This window comes from Lampris incognitus, chromosome 1, assembly GCF_029633865.1.
Source record: "Lampris incognitus isolate fLamInc1 chromosome 1, fLamInc1.hap2, whole genome shotgun sequence".
Taxonomy (NCBI): Eukaryota; Metazoa; Chordata; class Actinopteri; order Lampriformes; family Lampridae; genus Lampris; species Lampris incognitus.
The window spans coordinates 103,014,299-103,037,893 of NC_079211.1; the positions used below are offsets into that span (position 1 = coordinate 103,014,299).

At 43.9% G+C, this 23,595-nt stretch overlaps 1 protein-coding gene across 1 annotated transcript in view; it reads right to left on the minus strand.

Annotated features, from left to right (window-relative positions):
• nos1 (nitric oxide synthase 1 (neuronal)) overlaps positions 1-23,595 on the minus strand; it is an 84,399-nt gene that overhangs the window by 34,913 nt on the left and 25,891 nt on the right. The window contains 9 exon segments of the mRNA XM_056278613.1: positions 65-239; positions 3,652-3,768; positions 5,190-5,248; positions 5,378-5,482; positions 8,880-9,024; positions 9,750-9,835; positions 19,035-19,229; positions 19,387-19,488; positions 23,020-23,194. Coding sequence (XP_056134588.1) covers positions 65-239; positions 3,652-3,768; positions 5,190-5,248; positions 5,378-5,482; positions 8,880-9,024; positions 9,750-9,835; positions 19,035-19,229; positions 19,387-19,488; positions 23,020-23,194 — 1,159 coding nt within the window.

Here is a 23,595-nt window from a genome sequence, read left to right on the forward strand (position 1 = left end):
TAAGCCCCGGCACTGTAGCCGGTTTAATTAAGTAAAGCTGAGCCCTTCAGAGGACGGAACCGACCTTAAAAACCTTCTTGGCCCAGGTTCTGAAGGACTCCTCCTGGCCACACAGCTCATCTCCCTCACCCATGCGTAGGATGCGCTCCCCCCCGAGCTCCTCGAAGAGCGTGTCCACGGCGTGGGCAAAGGCGCAGAAGTGTGGGTAGGCCCTGGAGCCAAGGCCAAACACTGAGAACCTGTAGAGAAGAAGTTTATGAGATGAAAGTGGGAAAAGAGAGCGAGTGAGTGAGAAGGAAGAGAGAGTATAGGAAAGAAGGAAATGCATGGAGAGACAAGGAATGTGTGTGCAATATGCGCGCGCGCACATACACACTCAGAGAGAAGGGTGAGAATGTTTCTCAGAAATCATGCCAAAGTGCTGCCAGACCAGAACCCAAACACACACACACCTCCACCTGCGGGTCCACATGAGGCAAACCCTATAAACATGCACTTCCCCCTTTTTTCCAAAAAAAGCTTGAAACTGTTTAGAAAAACGTATGTTTAGGAACATGTGGGTTATGTGAGAAAGGGCATAAACACGGAAAAGATCTCTCCAAAAGAGCTAATATGGAAGCCAGTCATCTCAAATCAGGTTTATGTGTGAGCAGGGGAAGTCCTGCGTCCTCATCCAGAAACACAGTCCACCATCATACAGGGAAACTTGCTCAAATGGGGATTTCCAGCTACTAATGGCAGCAGCTGGATTTGAAAGTACTCATCATTTTTGAGTGGTTTTCTGTAGAACAGTCTGCTGTTGCCAGTAATTAAAATTCAGATTGGATCAGACAGTTAGGCAGAATACCATTGTGCTAAAAGGCTCGAGAAACACACATGATAAATCCTTTATCAGCAAATTCTTGGCTGAGCCACGTGTCATTGTTAAAACTGAGATACCTGTACAGTAGAAAGTATAACAGTTATCATGCAACAAGACACAATGTAATATCTGTTACTCTATACTGTGATTTATTTATTTTTATTTCTTTATCCCCCACCCCCCCCACCCCCCATTTTTCTCCCCTGTTGTATCTGGCCAATTACCCCACTCTTCTAAGCCCACCCGGTCGCTGCTCCACCCCTTCTGCCGATCCGGGGAGGACTGCAGACTACCACATGCCTCCTCCGATACATGTGGAGACACCAGCCGCTTCACCTGACAGTTAGGAGTTTCGCCAGGGGGACGTAGCACGTAGCAGGATCACGCTATTCCCCCCAGTTTCCCCTCCCCATCCGAACAGATGCCCCGACCGATCAGAGGAGGCGCTAGTGCAGTGACGAGGATACATACCCACATCCAGCTTCCCACCCGCAGACATGGCCAATTGTGTCTGTAGGGATGCCCGACCAAGCCGGAGGTAACGCAGGAATTCGAACTGCCAATCCCCGTGTTGATAGGCAACAGAATAGACTGCTACGCTACCCAGACGCCCATGATATCTTTATTTGAATATAGTTATGCTATGTCACGGTTAGTCAGTTGAGAAACAACTCAAGCTGCAATAATTACCCACATACTGAGTGGAAAGCCAAAACTTTAGGGTTCCCCCTGTCAGAAATATTGGTGGTAAAAGGCTAAAAATGTAGCCCACGGATGATGCTGGTAGAGTGAAATCTCAGCAAGGATGGGCAATTTGATTGGTAGGTTTAAAGAGACGGAGGAAGGGACACCATTGGCTGATTGAAAGATCATGTGACAGGGTGGGGTGAACAATGATTGGAAAACAAGCGGCAGCTGGTCAATGGGGGAGAAGTAGTCAGGAGAAAAGGTCTTCCTGATTGAAGCTGAGCTCAGGGGTTGCTCAAACACTTGCTGTGACCTCATGTGCGTTGAATCGCTGATGAGAGGATCCCTATGTTGGCTAAAATGGAAATTAAATGGAAGGGTTATTTATTTTTACAAAAATAAACCGATGGCAATGATTTATGGGTTCAAAGTGAAGAGAATTAAAATGAAGAATAAGAAAAGGAATGGAAAGTAATGATTCTGTTTGGAGAGCACGATGGGCAAGATAATATCAGCCCAATTAAACTATTAAAAATAGATATGCCAGATTCATACGGAAAGGACGGCTGTTGGCTGCTGCAATTAATCTAACTCAGTATGAGAAACTATTTAAAATGAGGTAAATAAAATGTTAATATTAGAGTTCATGTTCACAGTTCCCTTTTGATTTGAGGGGTGTGAGTCCGTTACACCTCTATTGAGATGTTATGGATGCTATCAAATTAGCCGTGTTGCAGGCCTTGTAAAGGAAAAGCAATATGTACCAAGTGTACAGGATAACAAGACATGCTATAGCAACAGTAAATGTGTTGGACAGAGTTCAGCTGAGGGGAATGAAGACAAGCTTAGAAAGAAAGACTGACAGCATGTCAGAATTCCCTATCTTACTAAAGGCACAGAACCCATTGGTGTTTTGTTATTTTTTGTTGTTTTTTTTTGGACCCCCCCCTTTTTTTTTTCTCTCTTCCCAATTGTATCCGGTCAATTACCCCACTCTTCCAAGCCGTCCCAGTCTACCCCCTCTGTCAATCCGGGGAGGGCTGCAGACTACCACATGTCTCCTCTGATACATGTGGAGTCGCCAGCTGCTTCTTTACACCTGACAGTGAGGAGTTTTGCCAGGGGGGCATAGCATGTGGGAGGATCACGCTATTCCCCCCATCCCCCTCCCCCAAACAGGGACCCCGACCGACCAGAGGAGGCACTACTGCAGCGACCAGGACACATACCCACATCCGGCTTCTCACCCGCAGACATGGCCAATTGTGTCTGTAGGGATGCCCGACCAAGCCGGAGGTAACACGGGAATTCGAATCGCCGATCACCGTGTTAGTAGGCAACGGAATAGACCACTATGCTACCCGGACGCCCCCCATTGACGTTTATCTAAATGTGCGGTCTCACATGATTCAATCATGGTTGATAAACTCAGTTTCGTTGCCTTCATTGTAAAGTCACCAACGTGACTCTCCAGCAAGCCTAGAAGTTACTGGCTTTAAACAGCAGGAGATGCAGCAACAGAATATTTAGGAATAACTGACACGTGAGCTGTTATGTCCGATGGATGGCCGGTCACCATATGATGACCAGCATCACGGTGGTCCTTCTATACTACAGTGGAAAGCCAGGAGTCTTTGTTGATAATAAAATGTAAGATAAGTATTGATGAGTTAGAAATAACATCGGATATAACTTGCATAGAGGAGACTTGGTCGAAACATCATCTAGATTTAAGGTCGGTGAAATTTGCCAATTTGTTGAGGATAAAGAAAAAGTGAAAATTTTATCAAACGTTTGTCCATGTCCATAGTCCTGATAATCTAAACGAGGAGGGTAAACTTGGGGAACCGGCTGGCCACGATCAACCAGGTGAGCAGGAAAAAAAACAGAGAGAGACCCAAATGTTCTTGAGAGAAAATAGCATCTACACAGTACTTTATCATGGACTGAGCCAAAGAAGAGGAGCTTGCACTAAAAGCTTCATTAAATCAACCAGCTGACATATAACAAGTCTATTTTTTTTTTAAATTGCATTCATCACTAGACTGCTAAGAGTGGCGCGACCACCGAGCCTTTGCTTTACGACCTCTGATTTCGTTTACCTAACGTTGGCGAGTGGTCCTGTGCTCTCAAAGTTGACCCTAGTCTCTGGCTCATCGCTGGAGGACTTGCGGGTGTCAGAGTAGGAGGAAACGCTGTTGAACCGGACCTTGTAGCTCCTGGGAAAGAGCCAAAATCAAAGAGACAGAGATGCTCGGTTCAAGAACTGAACTGATATGATTAAACTGAATTTGTGTGTTTAGATGTTAATTGGTGTAATTTTTTTTTTACTACTCTATTAATCACCATGGGGAAATTCTTTCTCTGCATTTAACCCATCCTAGCTGTGTAGCTAGGAGCAGTGGGCAGCCGCCATGCAGCACCCGGGGACCAACTCCAGTTTGTCTTGCCATGCCTCGGTCACAGGTACAGACAAGAGTATTAACCCTAACATGCACGGTTTTGTTTTTTTTGATGGTGGGGGAAACTGGAGCACCAGGAGAAAACCCACCGCAGACACGGGGAGAACATGCAAACTCCCCTCAAAGGACGACCTGGTATGACCCTCAAGGTTGGACAATCCCGGGGTTCAAACCCAGGACCTTCTTGCTGTGAGGCGACAGCGCTAACCACTGCGCCACCGTGCCGCAATGGTGGGTGGTTTTACTCCTTCCATTTGTTTATTTATCAGGATCCCCATTAGCTGTGCCCTAAAGCACCACTAGTCTTACTGGGGTCCACATAAAAACAATACATTTAAAACAAGACAGAGAAAAACAAAAGAAAACAAACAAAAAATAGCAAAAACCTACATTAAACTTTACAGTACACATAAGTCATCATCCAACAGCAAAGAGACATACATAAATAATTCCAATGTACAAACTGTTGAGACCATCCAGGCTATAGAATTCAGTTCGAAACACACCTTACCCTGTCCTGTATGTGTGTGTGCGTGTGTGTTTGTGTATATGTGTGTGTGTGTGTGTGTAATATGTCTACATATGACTGTGTATTTTGCATCCTTCAAATATACTATTCCATGGTGTGTCTTTATATGCTTTTTAAATATCGATTTCTGTGTCAATTTAGTCATTGGCAGTGGTAACAAATTCCATGCTTTCATTGATCTGTATTCTACTGTACGCTTCAGAAAATTAGTGTTTGGCTTAGTAAGTGAAAACCGGCCGTCTGTTGCCTGTCTGGTGGCATTTGGAATAAACACTGCACTTTTATGTGTCTTTATGATATTGTCCATCCACACATCTTCCTTAACATGTTGTGCTTGTTCTAGTGTTTTGGATGTTGGCCACCAGCCTTTCCCCACCATGCATTAATAGTATACTGAAAATATGCTGTACATATCTTCATAAGCTCTTTACTTAACCTGCCCTTTACACACCTGTTGTACTATTTCAATTAACATTTAGATTCAAACATTTTGAGTCTCAGTTCCGTCCTTTAATCTACTGCTGTAATGATTCAACTGCCCTAGTTTATTCTAAAATAATCTAATCTGATCTAATGTAATTTAAACAATATGTGTATGCCCAAATACACCTATGTCCAGGGTTCAAGGGTTACAGTGGGCTAAACTCACTTCCTGTCCTCTGTGTTTGACGTTGGGTGACGCATCTCCATCAAGGCGGCTCCAAATTTCTACAACAAATCAGGAAGAGTTTTTTGCGATCAACCTCTCTACATGTTGCATGTTTACATTGCTACATTGATGAACTAGGAACAATGGCTAAATTCTGAATGAGTTTTATTTGCTGGTAATACCCATACCTCCCCATTTTCAGGTGGGTCTCCATTGCCAAATGTGCTGGTCACCACCAACACCAGTGTCTCATGCTCTAGGTGGACGACGTCGTATTCGTCCATGGACATCACCTGAACAAGAGAGAAAACAAAGTTTAAAAAGAAAAAAGATTCAGGGGGCACCTTTTATTCCATTTAATAAGTACCGTATAGCCCTGCAGTGATGCACACACAACAGTATGCATGCCCGGTTTCCTACTCTTTTCATGAGATTCTTTTCTATGACATTTTCTATGACATTTGATGGGATGTACACTACCGTTCAAAAGTTTGGGATCACCCAAACAATTTTGTGTTTTCCATGAAAAGTCACACTTATTCACCACCATATGTTGTGAAATGAATAGAAAATAGAGTCAAGACATTGACAAGGTTAGAAATAATGATTTGTATTTGAAATAAGATTTTTTTTACATCAAACTTTGCTTTCGTCAAAGAATCCTCCATTTGCTCCACTGCTCCACCCAGTGCTTCACAAACAGGCTCTAACCAGAGTAGAAAAAGAAGTGGGAGGCCGCGTTGCACAACTGAGCAAGAAGATAAGTACATTAGAGTCTCTAGTATGAGAAACAGACGCCTCACAGGTCCCCAACTGGCATCTTCATTAAATAGTACCTGTTAGAGCCTGTTTGTGCTGTCCTCTGAAGGGAGTAGTACACACCGGTGTAGGAAATCTTCAATTTCTTAGCAATTTCTCGCATGGAATAGCCTTCATTTCTAAGAACAAGAATAGACTGTCGAGTTTCAGATGAAAGTTCTCTTTTTCTGGCCATTTTGAGCGTTTAATTGACCCCACAAATGTGATGCTCCAGAAACTCAATCTGCTCAAAGAAGTGCCCATCCAACCAATCCAACTTGTGGGAGCTGCTTCTGGAAGCGTGGGGTGCAATTTCTCCAGATTACCTCAACAAATTAACAGCTAGAATGCCAAAGGTCTGCAATGCTGTAATTGCTGCAAATGGAGGATTCTTTGACGAAAGCAAAGTTTGATGTAAAAAAAATCTTATTTCAAATACAAATCATTATTTCTAACCTTGTCAATGTCTTGACTCTATTTTCTATTCATTTCACAACATATGGTGGTGAATAAGTGTGACTTTTCATGGAAAACACGAAATTGTTTGGGTGATCCCAAACTTTTGAACGGTGGTGTACATGACAGCCATTGCCCACAGAAGGTCATACTGTTCAGTATTAACTATAGGGAAACCTCAATGGACCATATAACCTTCATCTGGCTGCTGACAATACCCCCAAATGTCACGTGCTACTGTGAAACTGCGGCAGCCAAAACATGACTAGAAATATGCAATTCTCGGCTAAACATTACACTAAAATTATGCCACCTCAGCTGGTAATAATACAATTTTATAAACTAACTTGACAATTTTCCACAGCCTCAATAATATTTCCAAAAAATCTGATCAGTTTAGTAATTTTCCAGGTGTTTACCATGATTGGAAAACTAGTCTGTTTATTTCCAGTTTTTCAAGGAATGTGTAGGAATCCAGTCAGTAGGCAGATTTATTGTCTCTCATACACACACACACACACACACACACACACAACTCTCCTTCCCATTACAAATGACAGGGGTATGTGAAATGACAGGTCCCTCTGCCTGTGGCCACTGGCAGAAGAGACAGTAGTAATATGTCTTTGCCTCGAGCCAGTTGACGAGGTGTTTCTAATACATTTAACAACCCCGATATGAGCCGCTTGGCGCTGTTTGTCTGTGTGTCACAGCGGGCTTGCACCACATGTGATTCACACCAGAGGTGAAACTACCATACACGCAGGTAATGCAGCTGCCTTGGGGCCCACAACAGATTAGGGCCCGTACCCATGGACCCCTCTTTATCTCACCGCTATTGTATCAAAGATCTCGAGGACTGAGTCTACGGCATATGGTAAGTTAAAAAATGTGCAAAGTGAAGGCCTCCGGGTAGTGTAGCGGTCTATTCCGTTGCCCACCAACACAGGGATCTTTGGTTCGAATCCCCGTGTTACCTATGGGATTGGTCGGGCGTCTCTACAGACACAATTGGCCGTGTCTGCGGGAGGGAAGCCAGATGTGGGTATGTGTCCTGGTCGCTGCACTAGAACCTCCTCTGGTCGGTCGGGGCGCCTGTTCAGGGGGGAGGGGGAACTGGGGGGAATAGCATGATCCTCCCATGTGCTACATCCCCCTGGTGAAACTCCTCACCATCAGGCGAAAAGAAGCGGCTGGCGACTCCACATGTATCAGAGGAGGCATGCAGCTCTCCACGGATCAGAAGAGGGGGTGGAGCAGTGACCGGGACGGCTCGAAAGAGTGGGGTAATTGGCCAGGTACAATTGGGGAGAAAAAAAGGGGGGGGGTGCGCAAAGTGTGTGTAATTATGGACATGCGTACTACTGCGTAGCAAAACCCACACAGAAGAGTTAGCTAGCTGGTGAAGTGCCAAGACTTCACAAAGTGAAAAGCCCGGCGAGTGCACATATGATGCAAGTAGAATTATTCATTATTAATTCGACTAATAATCAACCTATACACTTGTGTTTTGTGTTTATAAGGCCTTTGTGTAGACATGAATAATGTTGTCCATGTGCAGGTACGCTGTCACCGATTATGTTTTCATCTGTTACGGCGCTCCGACACCAGATTTTCTTAAGTAGGCTAGTCTATCACTATCTTGGCCTCGCTATTATGACTCCTCCTCTATAGCACGGCAGTCTGTTTTCCTAGTCATCATTTCATTCATACGTCAACTGTGCAGTGCATTCCACTGTTGCTGGGTCATTTTAAAGCTGCGTGCTTTCATTATTTCATCCACTACTGACATGACGTTACATTATGTCTGATTGTGATGGGCAGGCCGGGGCCCTTTGACCATCATGCATTGGGGCCCAGTGCTGACTCTTTATGGCTGTGGTTCACACACTTGCACATAACCAGAGGTATGAAGAGAACGGCAGGCATTGGCACTGTGACAAGAATGATGTGCTCCAAGCTTTCAGTTTAGCCCCACAATCCATCCACACACACACACACACACACACACACACGCACAGATATGCTTGTCTGCATAGCGTGCCCTTCTTGTATGATTGATCACATCAAGAGAGAAGGGGACTTGCACCCTTGGGCAAAACCTGAGATGACTGAGGAGTCACAACACCTGCTTTTTCACTTCTGTTTTTTTTGTGTTTTGTTTTGTTCTTTTTTCCCTTAAATACATTCACTTAGCCGGCGGCATTTATGAATCCTAAACTATAACTCAATGCTTTAATGGGTAAATCTGCCCTCCCAACCTGCGGTGCTTTCCTACAAACAAGGGAAAGAGGATGTGACACTGTTTTCCTCTGCCCCCGCGGTTGCAAGACTCTTCTGGCATGCACTTGGTCTGGCCAGCAGTTGAGCAAGGGAAGGGGACGGATAAAACCTGTGTTCGACTGTGGGGTGAGATGAGGTAAAGGGCAGGGGTACCTTTGCGTCAAAGGCGTGCTTGAAGATTTCACAGAGCGTTTTGGCATAGTCTTGTGATTTGCCCGTCTCTGTGGCGAACAGGATGGTGGCTTTCACCCTCTTGGCCATGGCTTGGCCCATTAACTTCGCGGAGAATTTCACAGCCCTTGAGATAAGGGGAAAAGACAGCGAGAGAGGACAAGAGATCAGGAAAGATAGATCAAACAAGAAAGGGTATGAGAGAGAGAGAGATAGAAAGTGAGAGAGAGAGAGAGGGAGAGAGAGAAAAGCACTTTGAGTTAAATCAAAAACCAGTGATTCAGTGACAAAAATCTGCTGTCATGACCGCAAGTCTCCCTCATACCGAGATACTAAAAAAGATAACATCCTCGCCTGCTGGAGGTAGTGAGCCCTGCCATGGATGTGGTGCACTGTCAGCAGACAGTGCACATTATCAAAGGTGCAGACAGATGGCAATTGTTATTACCTACCTTGTCATATCCTCAAAGCAATTACATTAATACCGCAGCATGCACACTCTCTCTCTCTCTCTCACACACACACACACACACACAAACACATACACACACACAGTAACAACAAGCTTGCAAAGTTCCTCTGATTGCTTCCCGGGGGGCTGATGAGATGAATTGCACCTCCAACTACATCAGCTTCCTTCCCCTGCTTCTAATTTCTCACTGGAAACTGCTCCCTTATTTGGCCCAATTACATTATCACTGACATTACGCAAATTTTTGCCACCTGTAAGCCCAAACTTTACTCCCAAGAGAGTAATTGCAGGTATTATATGAATGTCTATGACTCTTGAGACTCCCCACCTTTTTAAGTCCAAAATTTTCATCCTATTTTTCTTTTTGTTTACGCACTCACTTGGCAAGTTTCTTGAATCCAATGGCTCTTTTCTTGGTCGGTGTTCCATTAACTCCTTTCCATACGTGGCTATTCCAAGGATCCGACTAAAGGATTAAAGAGTAAGAAAATACAGATTTGGTGTTGGTCTTTGCTGAAATCCCCCTTGTCCCTCTGTTTGTCTTTAATTATTACCACAAGCATCTCTATTTTCAGTCTTCCGTAGTAGAAACCAGCTACCATGTTTCACAACTGAGCTCCAACGTGATGGTAGACAAGAGCAAAATTAGACTTTTTATCAACAAAACTTCTTAGGGCAGTGGATTTTAACCTTTTTGGGCCAGGTTACACCAAAAAGGAAAAAATGAAAGCAGAACAGCAACCCAAACTTGACGTAATGTTATAAGTGACATTTTCTACTCAAGTTCATCAACTATGATCAAATAAATATTGGCTAATTTAAATCAAACAGACTGGCAACCGCATCATTTGTTAAAAAAGAATATGGATGGAAAGGCAACAGAGCAGGAACTTATGCAACATGGAATCAGCATTGATTTTCATATCAATATTATCATGAACAATCAAATTAATGATAACACAGACTAAATATTCAAGAAGCATTGACGCCAGTGCTTGAAGCCGAAAAATATTAAGTGCAGGTGTTCTCTTTGATGGGATTTTGATAAGCTATTGGCACATGTTTGGGTATTAAAGAGCATATGAAATTATGATGTGATGAAAGCATGAATCAAGGTTTTAGCAGCAGAGAAGGAGAGCGATGGACAGACATGAGATGTTTTTTAGGTGGAAAAAGGCACCTCTGGTGACTTGATTGACGTTCTGTTCAAATGAGAGGTTGCTGTCGGAAATTATTCTGAGGTTGCGGATGCGTGGGAAGGGAGACAATGAAGTTTTCGATGGTAAGGCAGAAGTTATGAATGGATTTGGTAAGAGATAAGGGACTGATGATGATCATGTTAGATTTAACACAATTTAGTTTGAGGAAGTTGGCTTGCATCCAAGATTTGATTTCAGTGAGGCAGTTGGTCAGACTGGAGTAAGTTGCAGTGGTGATAGATTTAGTGGAGATGTAGAGCTGGATGTCATCGACGTAGCAATGCAAGTGGAGACCATGATGACATATGATGTTGCCAAGGGGGAGCATGTAAAGAATGAACAGGAGAGGACCAAGCACCAAACCCTGGGGGACACTTGGGACAGAAGAGCAATGAAGGAGGTGCAGTTGTTGATGCTGATGAACTGTTGTCTGTTTGTGGGTTATATGACTTTAGCCGGGAGAGGGCAGTTCCGGTAATGTTGAGGTGGGTACTCAAAGTGGGAGAGAGGGATGGTGTGATTGATGGTGTCAAAAGCTGCATTGAGGTCGAGGAGGATGAGAATGCTGAGGTGGCCAGAGTCTGAGGAGATGCGGAGGTCATTAGTGACTTTGAGGAAGACTGTTTCTGTTCTATGAGTGGAAACCAGATTGAAATGATTCAAACAGGTCACTGGAGATGAGGATGAGGTGAGCTTTGAGTTGGGAGGCGACAACACATTCCAGTATTTTTGACAGAAATGGGAGATTGGAAATAGGCCAGAAATTGCTCATGATATCAGGGTTGAGTGCAGGGTTTTTTTGTTTGTTTTTTTTTGTGTTTTTTTTTTTTAGGTTGGGGGTGACAGCAGCTGGTTTAAGTGTATGGGAGACTTAATCAGAGATGGTTACTGCAGATAGTGTCAATTTTATACTGGAAAAAATGAAAGGAAAACGTTGCACTTGTTTACTATGAGGAAACTGGAGGTATTTTCACCAGGTTTGACAAGTTTGTTTAGTGTGGAAAAGAGCCTTGGGGTTGGTGCAGCTAGAGTGTATGATGTGTGAGTAGTAGGTGGACCAGGCTGTGATGAGAGTGTCTTTGTATTGTGGAAGGTAGTCTTTGTAGGCCTGGAGACGCACTGTTAAACCGGTTTTCTTGCAAAGTCTGTTGAGCTGGTTCTTACGGGATTTCATTTGATGGAGTTCAGGCGTATACCAGGAAGCTGAATGTGCGAATGAGACTATGCGACTCATTTTAATGGGAGCCAGCTGATCAAGACAGGAAGAGAGTGTGTCATTATAATAATTGACAAGCTTGGAGGGATTATCAGGCCATGGGTGAGGGGAGGCAGACATTTTACTGACAAAAGAGGCAGAAAGAGCTGAGGATTTCTGAAGGATATTATGTGTTGTAATTTTGGGATGAGCATAGGGATGTCAATGTCCATGGTGATTGCCAGGTGGTCAGAGATATTGAGGTTGAGGCTGGATAGTTGAATGTATTGTGAGACCAATGGAGCAGACCAAATCCAGGATGTGACCATGGCTGTGAGTGGGTATTACATTCACTATGTGAAAGTACTGACGTTACTATATTGCCCTCATGTAACATCAATATAATAATGGGAGCGAGGCGATATTTAATGTGCTGCAGTGTATATTTTAATGGATGACTGGAATAAAAATACAACACAAAGAACCACATAAAAATAACAGTCGCCCTCCAGCAGCATTCAGCCAGGGGAATTTGCCCAATACATAACAGTGGGGAAGTTGATATGTTGTGTGAAGTTGAAGCATTGTAGCAGGTCCAGGAATTCTATGGCAGATTTACAGTCAGAGTCATCAATGTGAATGTTAAAATCACCCAGGAGGTGAACGGAAGGTGAGATGGCACCTAGCTGGGTCAGAAAATCAGAGAAGTCAGAGAGAAAGGAGGGGTACGGCTTGGGGGGGGGGGTAGTAGATAACAGCAGTGACCAAGGGAGTGGGACCAGAGAGTTTGAAGGCAAGATTTTCGAAAGAATGAGCAGCAGGAAAAGAAATGGTGGTTGTTTTAATAACCTTCCTGTAAACAGCAGCAACACCACCTCCCTGCTCCTCAAGTCAAGGTTTATCAATGTATGTGAATCCCGTAGATTGTGGTCTGGTTTAGTGAGAGATAGTCCAGGGGCTTATGCCAGGTTTCAATGAGGCAGAGGTAATCAAGGTTACTGTCAGTTATAAATTCATTCATAAAGAGCCTTTGTTTTTGAGTGAATGTGTGTTGAGCAAAACCAGTTTCAGAGGAAGTTGCTTTATGATAGGTTGTGAGGACTGAGGTAGGGGATGATGAATGGACTGATCCACGTGTCGTTTGTTGTGGTAATGGTGAGGGAAATTATGTCTGTTGGTAATACGGTCAGAATGAGAAGAGGTAGAACAGCAGTGTCATCATACCACAAATAGGAACTGGTGTAAGCAAAGAACATGACTGTCATTGTTGTGGGCAAAGGGGAAGAAGAGGATGTAGGAAGGCATGTGTGTAATGTAAATAGTCAATCGTGTGGTCGTTCCTAGCGTGTTTAGGTGAAAACCAATGTTGTACACTATACTCTCTGACTGGAGCCAGGTATGACGGCTGAGAATGCTGCCGAAACACCCCACACCATGACCCTGTGTGGGAACTGGGCCAGAAATAAAAGCGGTTTTTCCACCACTGTTGAGGAAATTAAAAAGGATAAAATTGCTTTTTTATCAGCTCAGACTGCTACAAGGCAGTGTCAATGGAGCCAACGTGGACTATTACTTTCATAATTGTGGGAAATGAATCAAGGAGTCCTGTGAGATTCTCCAGGATGTCAGGGACAGTAGCTCCAGGAGGGCAACGTGTAACCACATTTACGCAATGGATGCTTCGAACTATGGAATCCCCAATGATCAAGGGAGTGGTGGAGGGGGTCGACTGATTGACAGTACTGTCAGGGACAGTCTTGGGGGAGGATGAATGTAAGCCGCCCGCATTGAGACTGGGAGTGACCAACCTGCCCAAACGCCAGGGAGGACGGAGCAGGGAGACCTGTGCAGGAGGACCCACGGTGGCAGCAGCAGCGGGGGGTGGGTTAGCCACCACAGCAGCTGGGGGAGCTGTTGCAGCAGGAGCAGTCCCAGCTGGAACAGGGACCGTTTCCACGTTGGAAAGAGCAACATCGGCCACGGGAACAGCAGGGGCATCAACAGGGTGAACCATGGCGTGGTAACCAACGTGAGAGGTTTATTGGCAGAGGCGAGGCAGCTCTGGGTCTATCTGTCTTGCCACATCTGGCTACCACCTCCGACCAGGTAGCCTCTGAGCTGGGAGAAGAGCAGGAGGAGGGACGGCAATGAGATGATGGGTCCCAGAGGATGTTGTCGGAGACTGCTGAGTTCGTAACTGAGATTGTTTTGGACTGTGTGGCTGAGGTGTCAATAAAAGTGGGAATTGGGTTAAAGGCAAACTGATATGGGTCCAGAGATTGTTCTGAACTGTGTATCTGAGGTGTCAATAAAATTGGATAAAAGGCAAACTGATATGGGTCCAGCTGTGGACGAGCTGTAAATCCACAGCTGGACCCATATCAGTTTGCCTACAGGGCGAAACGGGACAGAGGATGCTGTGGTATGTCTCCTCCACTCCCTCCTCCAACATCTGGACTCACTTAGCAACTTTGCTTCAATTCTCTTCATCGACTTCAACTCTGCCTTCAACACAATTCAACCCCACCAGAAGATCAAGAAGTTCTACCCCCTCAAATTTCCTCCACTCCTCATTCACTGGGTCCACAACTTCCTTAACAACAGACCACAGGCTGTAAGAATAACCATTATCACCAACATCCTCGGTCCCTTTTTCTACACTCTCTACACAGATGACTACATCAGCCCTTCACCCAGGACCACAAATACTCTGATGACACTGCCATACTGGGACTACTTAATGACAATAACTGCATCACAGTCTATCAACACCATTTCTCATCTCATCTCATCTCATCTCATCTCATCTCATCTCATCTCATCATCAGCCGCTTCTCTGGGGTCAGCTCATGGTCACAGCAAGCTAAGTAGGGCACTCCAGATGTCCCTCTCCCCAACAACGCCCTCCAGCTCCTCCTGGGGGATCCCAAGGTGTTCCCAGGCCAGATTGGACATGTAGTCCCTCCAGCAAGTTCTAGGTCTACCCCAGGGTCTCCTCCCAGTTGGACATGCCCAGAAAACCTCCAAAGGAAGGCACCCAGGGGACATCCTAATCAGATGCCCGAACCACCTCAATGCGAAGGAGCAGCATCTCTACTCCAAGCTCTCGCCGGATGTCCGAGCTCCTCACCCTATCTCTAAGGCTGAGCCCAGACTCCCTACAGAGGAAACTCATTTCAGCCGCTTTATTCGCAATATCATCGTTTTGGTCTCTAGCTCATGACCATTGATGAGGGTTAGAACTAAAATTGACTGGTAAATTGAGAACTTTGCCTTCCGGCTCAGCTCCCTCTTCACCACAATGGTCCGGTACAATGTCCGCATTACTGCTGATGCTGCACCAATCCGCCTGTCAATCTCCTACTCCATCCTACCCTCACTCGTGAACAAGACCCCAAGACACTTGAACTCCTTCACTTGAGGCAACAACTCATTCCCAACTCAGAGGGAGGTGGATTCATTTCTCATTTTACACAATGGTGCACAGACAACTTCCTCCAACTGAATGTGGACAAGACAAAAGAGCTGGGGTCTCATTTATATAAAACAGTGTGTAGGATCCTTACTAAAAGTCCACATGCGCACTCAAGCCGAAAATGGCATGTACCATAGAGTTTACGTACAGGTGCGCACATTCTCTCATTGTTGGTTTTTATAGATCACAAATTTTGCGTATGGCGTATGCCTCTTTCAGGCTCCATTTTGTGCATACACAACAGTTATAAACGAGACCCCTGGCCATTAACACAAAAAAAACAACAACAAAAAAACAACCCTCACTGGACTGAACCCCATTTCCATCCATGGCAAGACAGTAATACAGGTTAACAACTTCAAATATCTAGACGGTAAACTCAGCTTTGGTCAACACATCACTGACATCCATAAACAATCCCAGCAGACTCCACATCTTCTGTAAGTCAGAGCACTTTCTGTTGCCCCCCCCCCACTTCCTGTTGTTTCTTTACAAAAGTATAATCCAATCCATCCTTCTGTACTATTCCCCCATTTTCTATACCATGCTGACCATATCCAACAAAAACAAACCTACCAGGATCACACGTGCTGCCTCTAACATCATCTACTACCTTACACCCAATCTCACACACATGAACGACAGAGCCATAACACGCCTCGCACTCACAACAGCGAATGACCCAGTTCACCCCCTCAATTCATATTTCACACTACTGTCATCAGGCTGTAGATACAGGACTCTGAAATGGAAAAGAGCTTGCTTTGGCAGAAGTTTTGTCCTTTCTGCCAAGGCGGCACAAAAAAAACTGCTTCACTGACCTAGAACAGAGCCAGATTTATCTGCAAGTGTGAGTGAATATTTTGTGTTTAAAATGTTGTGTTTATGTATCTGTATGTATATCTGTATGTTGTGGTGTGATTATCTGTATGTTTCTGAGCATGTACTGGCTGTGAAAACAAATCTTTTTTGGGAGTTCATCTGAAAGCTATCGAATAGCATCCTTGAGGTTTATTGCTAGTGTATTGCTTTTAGGCAGTCCTTGCAAGGCATAGATGTTCACAGAAAAGAAAGTGGAAGTAAGCTGGTAGCTCTGCTAGCTGTTAGCTCCGTCAGCTGAGGGATGAGTCCTCTCGATTCTGGCCAAGAATGCAGGGAGTTAGTGCAGCAATCAATGATCCGGTAAGAGTCCATAAAACAGGCAAACCATGAAATCAATTAGAATAAAGCAAAAGATCTCCAGAAGTTTTGAAAGTTGTCAAAAGTTAAAAAGCAATCATTGCCACAAACAAACTGCAGCTGGCAACCGCAACCAAAAATGAACATCTACAGATTTCAGTTATTGTCAAAGGATGCAGGTATAGGCATCCGGGTGTCACAGCGGTCTATTCATTTGCAACCAACACAGGGGTCGCTGGTTCGAATCCCCGTATTATCTCCGGCTTGGTTGGGCGTCCCTATGGACACAATTGGCCATGTCTGCAGGTGGGAAGCCGGATGTGTCCTGATCAATGCACTAGCGCCTCCTCTGGTTGGTCGGGGTGCCTGTTCAGGGGGGAGGGGGAACTGGGGGGAATATCAGGATCCTCCCATGCATTATGTCACCCTAGTGAAGCACCTCACTGTCAGGTGAAAAGAAGTGACTGGCGACTCCACTTATATTGGAGAAGGCATGTGGTAGTCTGCAGCCCTCTCCAGCTCAGCAAAGTGGGTGGAGCAGCGACCGGGACGGCTCGGGAAAATAGGGTAATTGGCCAAGTACAATTGGGCAGAAAAATGGGGGGAATCCCCCCCCCCAAAAAGGACACTGGTGCCAGGAAACAATAAATAACAATAGAAATTCTCAAAACCAAGCTACCAATAAGCTAGAGTCATTTCCTGTATTTCAGTAGTTTAATTTGTAAAAAGGAAAAAAAGGACACTTTATGACCCACTTCTGAGTAAAAGGGTTGTGCAGACCTCGCAAAAAACATACGACTGATATAATAATAATGATAATAATAATGATGGATTTAATTTATATAGAGCTTTATCTTGATACCCAAAGCGCTTCACAGTGAAGGGAGGAAACTCACCTCAACCACCACCAATGTGTAGCACCCACTTGGGTGATGCATGGCAGCCATTTTGTGCCAGAATGCTCACCACACATAAACTTGAGGTGGAGAGGGATTAAATAATTGAGCCAATTACAGGGGGATGTTTAGGTGGTCAGATTGAGAGAGCCAGGTTGAGACTTTTGCCAGATCACCGGGGAACCCCTCACTCTTTGCTATAAGTGCCATGGGATCTTTGATGACTCAGTTTAAGTCTCATCCGAAGGAAAGCATCTCCTACTGCACAGTGTCCCTGTCACTGCACTGAGGCAGTGGGATTTGTTTATTAGGACCAGAAGGCAGACTGCCCCCTACTGGCCCATAAAGACCACTTCCAGGCCCATTTTTATGTTTGTAGAGTGGATCCCCGTGGTGCATATGTACCACTTACGCGCTGCTCTCATGCCTCTACTGGTGGCAAAATATACAATGTTGTGATGTGAACACAGCGTTAGATATCATCTCAATGCATCGTCAATAATCCAGGTAATGAAATCCCAGAAAGTCGAATTAGTTCATCTGGACACAAAGTTTAATGGGAGAAATGTTTCATCATTCATCTAACTGACTTTGTCAGTCTCAGCTGACTGCAGGTATCCTCAACCTTTATAAACAGCACAGTTGCATAGCAAGCAAAATCGGTGATCGGTTTCACTTTATGCACAGCAATTTGTATATGAAACTGATCGCCCGTTTTGGTTGTTATGCAACTGTGCCGGTTTCAGTCGTCAATTAGGTGTGTGATGAAATGTTTCTCCCACTAAATTTTGTGTCCAGATGAACTGATTCAACTTTATGGGAGCATTAGGTATTGTTAGCTAATGCCCATAGATATATATGGGTATATTATCTATAAGCTAATGCCCATCACTTACCAAGACACCTGCCCAGTTCTCCACTGGTTCTCCCTACACCACAACTCTATTTATCTCCTCTGACCATTATTCTTTGAACCCTGGTCTGTTCTTGGTCTTTTTGATGCCTCGCAGGTTCATAATTATAAGGCTGTGGTCTGTCATATGCATCTGAATAAATATTTACAACCTCATCAAAACTAGTGTTTCGATCCATTAATTTCTTATTGTTCAACTTGACACCTTGCCCTTATGTTATGTCACTTACAGTTTGGTTTTTTTAGATGCTGAAGTAAAATTCTCTCACAAAAACGACTCCAGAAGTCACCGTAGTGTATATGTTTTTGCTTTTTTTTTAATGAAAATCTATTTCCTGCATCATTTTCCTACACATTGATTCACTGGGGTCTCCAACCTGCAAATTGCTCTTTGACTTGGGAATTTTTACAATAAACAAAAGATACAAAGAGCTATTGTAGGCCCATTTGGGACCAGCACAAACCACTGCATGGGTACTAGTCCCATGACAATGCAATGACAGTTTCTCAGAAAGCTAATTTTCTGCACTTTGCAGCATATTTGACTTGGGTTGGGCAAAATTTTCGAACCAACATTTGCCAATCTGATGAGCTTTCTGAAATCCTTGAACCCTTCTGTTACCCGAGTAAAACATATTGATTGAAAATGTTTGGAATAAAGAATAAAACCTCAACTTTGTCTGTTTTGTCCAAGTCTACTTTTAAATGCATCTCTCAATATGAGTGTTCTCCTTCCTCTATGCCTCTTTACTCCTTTACTTCATGTAAATTTGATTTGACATCTATTCACGTGACCTACAGCACTCACCTGGTACTCAAAGGACGGGGTGAGGCGATAATTTAGCATCTCTTGGTGAAACACTGGTGTAATGCTTCCCGACATTGGGGGCACAATCCATACCCAGTCCCCAGGACAACCCCCCCGAACCCGGAACTCATTTTCCATGTGTTTCATGAAGGACTCAGTGGCCGAGTGGTGGTCCACGATGGTCACTTTGGATGACTGTGGGCATAAACAGAAAGCCAACATTTAGGACTCTTGCCCTGTTAACATATTCCTTTCCCGCTAAGACATAAGTACAGTCGTGATGTGCAGTTCACATAGAGATTAGCACCTGTCAACACTTGGGTTTTAAATAAACTTGATAAAATCAGCCCACCTGAAAGCTATGGAGTACTGCAATGTTGATCTCCACGAGTGCTTTGTCCTTCCACAGGGAGGAGGTCTTCCTGGTATCCAAGCCCATCATGTTGGCTGCTTCCTGTATGGCAGTAAGCATGACCCATAATAAGACAGCAGTGTTTTAGTGCAACACCACCGATACAACATGGATATGATAGCAACTGGAAAACTTTCGCTGTCGTAGCATCTGTTGCAGTGAAATGGTAAAAGGCTCTATTTCCTTCTGTTTAGCATCCAAAGGAGCATTATTCTATTCAGCTGAGAGCACTGAAAACAAAAAGGTCTCTCATAATTTGCATTAAAAGTATTGTCAGTCTCACACAACATCACATTTGTTTTGTAGGTAAAACAGAATAAAGTGGTGCTTGAGATGAGGAGTAAGAGAAAAATGGCTACAAAAACACCTCAAATTACTCTTAAGTGTGGAAAGCTCCTGCCTCATAAATTTTTAGCCACACAAAATGCAAATGTGTTGTCTCCCAACATCCCTCAAAACCTGTTGGACATGTCATTTTATTGTGGTGGGTCATAACAGATGCGATGCCACAGTTATGAAAATACACTGCCTGCCATGAGAACAGAAAACAATTGCTACACTGCTAGCCAATAATTCACATAACAGTCCATTGTTTGTATGCCGAATCCCAATGTACCTAACAAATAGGAAAACATAGTGTTAGTTCAAGTCATTCAGAGAGATGGCAGTTTTCAGCTATAGATTGTTTAGATTGTTTGAAAGTGAGAGGATGCCTGAGGAGTGGAGAAGAAGCGTACTGGTACCGATTTTCAAAAATAAGGTTGATGTAAAGAACTGTAGTAACTACAGAGGTATAAAGTTGATCAGCCACAGCATGAAGATATGGGAAAGAGTAACAGAAGCTAGGTTACAAGGAGAGGTGATGATTAGTGAGCAGCAGTATGGTTTCATGCCATGAAAGAGCACTACAGATGTGACGTTCGCTTTGAGAATGTTGATTGAGAAGTATAGAGAAGGCCAGAAGGAGTTACATTACATTACATTACAGTCATTTAGCCGATGCTTTTATCCAAAGCGACTTACAATAAGTGCATTTAACGTAGGAAATCAGGGGAACTACTAGTCATCAGAGGTCATAAGTTTATCTAAACAAGCATCTAAGAGCAAATCCAGTGCTTAAGTACACTGTGTCTTTGTGGATTTAGAGAAAACATATGACAGGGTGCTGGGGGGGGGGGTGGTATTGTATGAGGAAGTCGGGACTGGCAGAGAAGTATGTAAGAATGGTACAGGATATGTATGAGGACAGTGTGACAGTGGTGAGGTGTGCGGTAGGAATGACAGATGGGTTCAAGGTGGAGGTGGGATTACATCAAGGATAGTCTCTGAGCCCTTTCTTATTTGAAATGATAATAACTGTGTTGGCGGACATAATCAGGCAGGAGTTTCCATGGACTATGATGTTTGTGGACTACAATGTGATCTGTAGTGAGAGTAGGGAGCAGGTTGAGGAGAGCCTGGAGAGGTGGAGTCATCAAAGGAGGTGGAATCAGTTCACCTAGATACGTTTATTGACAGATACATTTCATCACTCAACTAAGTGACATCTTCAGTCTAAACTGACTGCAGGTATCCTCACCCCTTATAAGTAATACAGTACAATACAGTTGCATGACGTCCGAAACCAATGACCAGTTTCATATGCAAATATGGGTGTGACCATTAACTACAGTTTCAATGACCATGTGTATTGTTCACAGAGGATTAGGGAATGTTGCAATCACCGCATTGTAAGATGCATAACAGCTGAAACCAGAGAGGTGGAGGTGTGCACTGAAGCGAAAAGGAATGAGAGTCAGTAGGAGCAAATGGAATAATTATGCATGAATGAGAGGGAGGACAGCAGAATGGTAAGGATGCAAGGAGTAGAGATGGTGAAGGTGGATGAGTTTAAATACTTGGGGTCAACTGTTCAAAGTAATGGGGAGTACGGAAGAGAGGGGAAGAAGAGAGTGCAGACAGGGTGGAGTGGGTGGAGAAGAGTATCAGGAGTGATTTGTGACACAAGGGTACCAGCAAGAGTGAAAGGGAAGGCTTACAAGATGGTAGTGAGACCAGCTATGTTTTACAGTTTGGAGACGGTGGCACTGATGAAAAGACAGGAAGCGGAGCTGGCAGAGTTGAAGATGCTAAGATTTTCATTAGGAGTGACAAAGAGGGGCAGGATTAGGAATGAGTATATTAGAGGGACAGACAAGATCGAGATGTTTCGAACATGTGTGGAGGAGACATGCTGGGTATATTGAGAGAAAGATGCTGAAGATGAAGCTGCTCAGCAAGAGGAAAAGAGGAAGACCAAAGAAGAAGTTTATGGATGTGGTGAAGGAAGACATGCAGGTGGTTGGTGTGACAGTGGAAGATGCAGGGGACAGGAAGAGATGGAAACGGATGATCCACTGTGGTGACCCATAACAGGAGCAGCCGAAAAAGAAGAAGAGTTCAAGGCATTCATCTTTCGCAACACACAGCAGGTATTGAATTTTTTTGTTAAATGCCTTCATTGCAATGCCATTAATGGCATGTTGAACACATCTGGCTGCATACATGGAGAGTCTCCGCACTACCATTTCACATCATAATCGTAGTCAATATGCATTTTATTCAGAGGTCGAAGGTTAAGGCCAGCTACAGAACAACACTAATTGAGCTGATTGGGATTTGGAGTACTGCTTAAGGACACCCTTAGATGGACTACTGACCCAGGATCAAAGTTCCTTTGGTCTGCTGGTCTATTTACTCCTTCAATAAATTATAGTAAACCACATAGCATGGCGGGTCCTGTGTATGCAGGTTTTCTTAACAAACCAACACAACACCAGCTGATTTCACTGATCAACACAACTTCAACCATACAACAGAGGATGGCCCTCCAACTTCCTCTACTGCCATGCCTTGATGGTTAATAATTAATGGAAAGCCGTTGTCCCCAAAACATACATTTTTAAAAAAAAATAACTGTGATTTCATCTACTAACTTTATCCTTCCATCCATGTTTTCAAGTTTTAAATTTCAATTCCTATTTTTCAACTGCTGTGGTAATGAAACCTTAAATCAAAGAGGACCTAGTTACTATTGATTACACCTTGCTCTTTCCACTGTGAGCATGTAAAGACCTGTGACTGTTCCTGTGACTGAGGGCTTTTTACATATAAATAAACTCGACTTGACTTGAGGACCTTTTTTTTTTTACCTGGAAAACTAACTCTATTTCCTCTTTCCATACAGAACTCTTTTCCTTAAAGGTATCCAATGGAGTTATTGACCACTAGTGGGGCTATAGAGTATCCTTTGTATCACGTTCATCCAGCACACACACGAAGATACACGAAGACGTCTTACACTTTTCTGCTGACACAAAACACAAAGAAGAAGAATGTCTTATTAGCTACACGCCCACACTCAATTCAACAGTTAGTTGTAGTAACGCGCCACATCCGCCATTAAACACATTTGTTAGTCCTCGAGGACCCATGTGATGTGTTTTGGGGAAATACTTTGAATGTAAACAAAACTGAGTTGTTTACAAGGGGAACGTCATTAGATACATTTAAAATGTTTACATAATACACTACCTCCAAGATGTTGTAGCGTGAGCTGTCACAGAAATCCCTCACTCCAATCTCTGTGCCCATGTACCAGCCGCTGAAGGGACAGCCGGTGAACTCCAGTCCACCAATTTCCAGCAGCATGTTAGAGACCGCTGGGAGGCTGTACCACTTCAGGTTGAGGTCCTTGAACCACTCGTACCTGGGCAGAGCACACATGGCGAAAGATGAGCTCACAGTGGAGGAGCTTTCAAGGATTCAGTTACTGAACGTCATTACCACACTCATATACAACAGCACATACATGTACTCGGCCTTCACCATAACCAGAGATCGTATTCACCAACTACACATGCTCTCTTACTGTCTGTATAAGGTAAATGCTTGCCTTTTTTCCTCTCTTGGTCTCATGTAAAGCACATTAAATTGCTAGTTATGCATGAAATGTATGATGAAAGATAGATAGATAGATAGATAGATAGATAGATAGATAGATAGATAGATAGATAGATAGATAGATAGAAATAAACATAGTGTCAGCTTCCATCCTCCATATAATATTTGAATTACACTTATGTGTAAACTTACTTGATCAACAAAGTG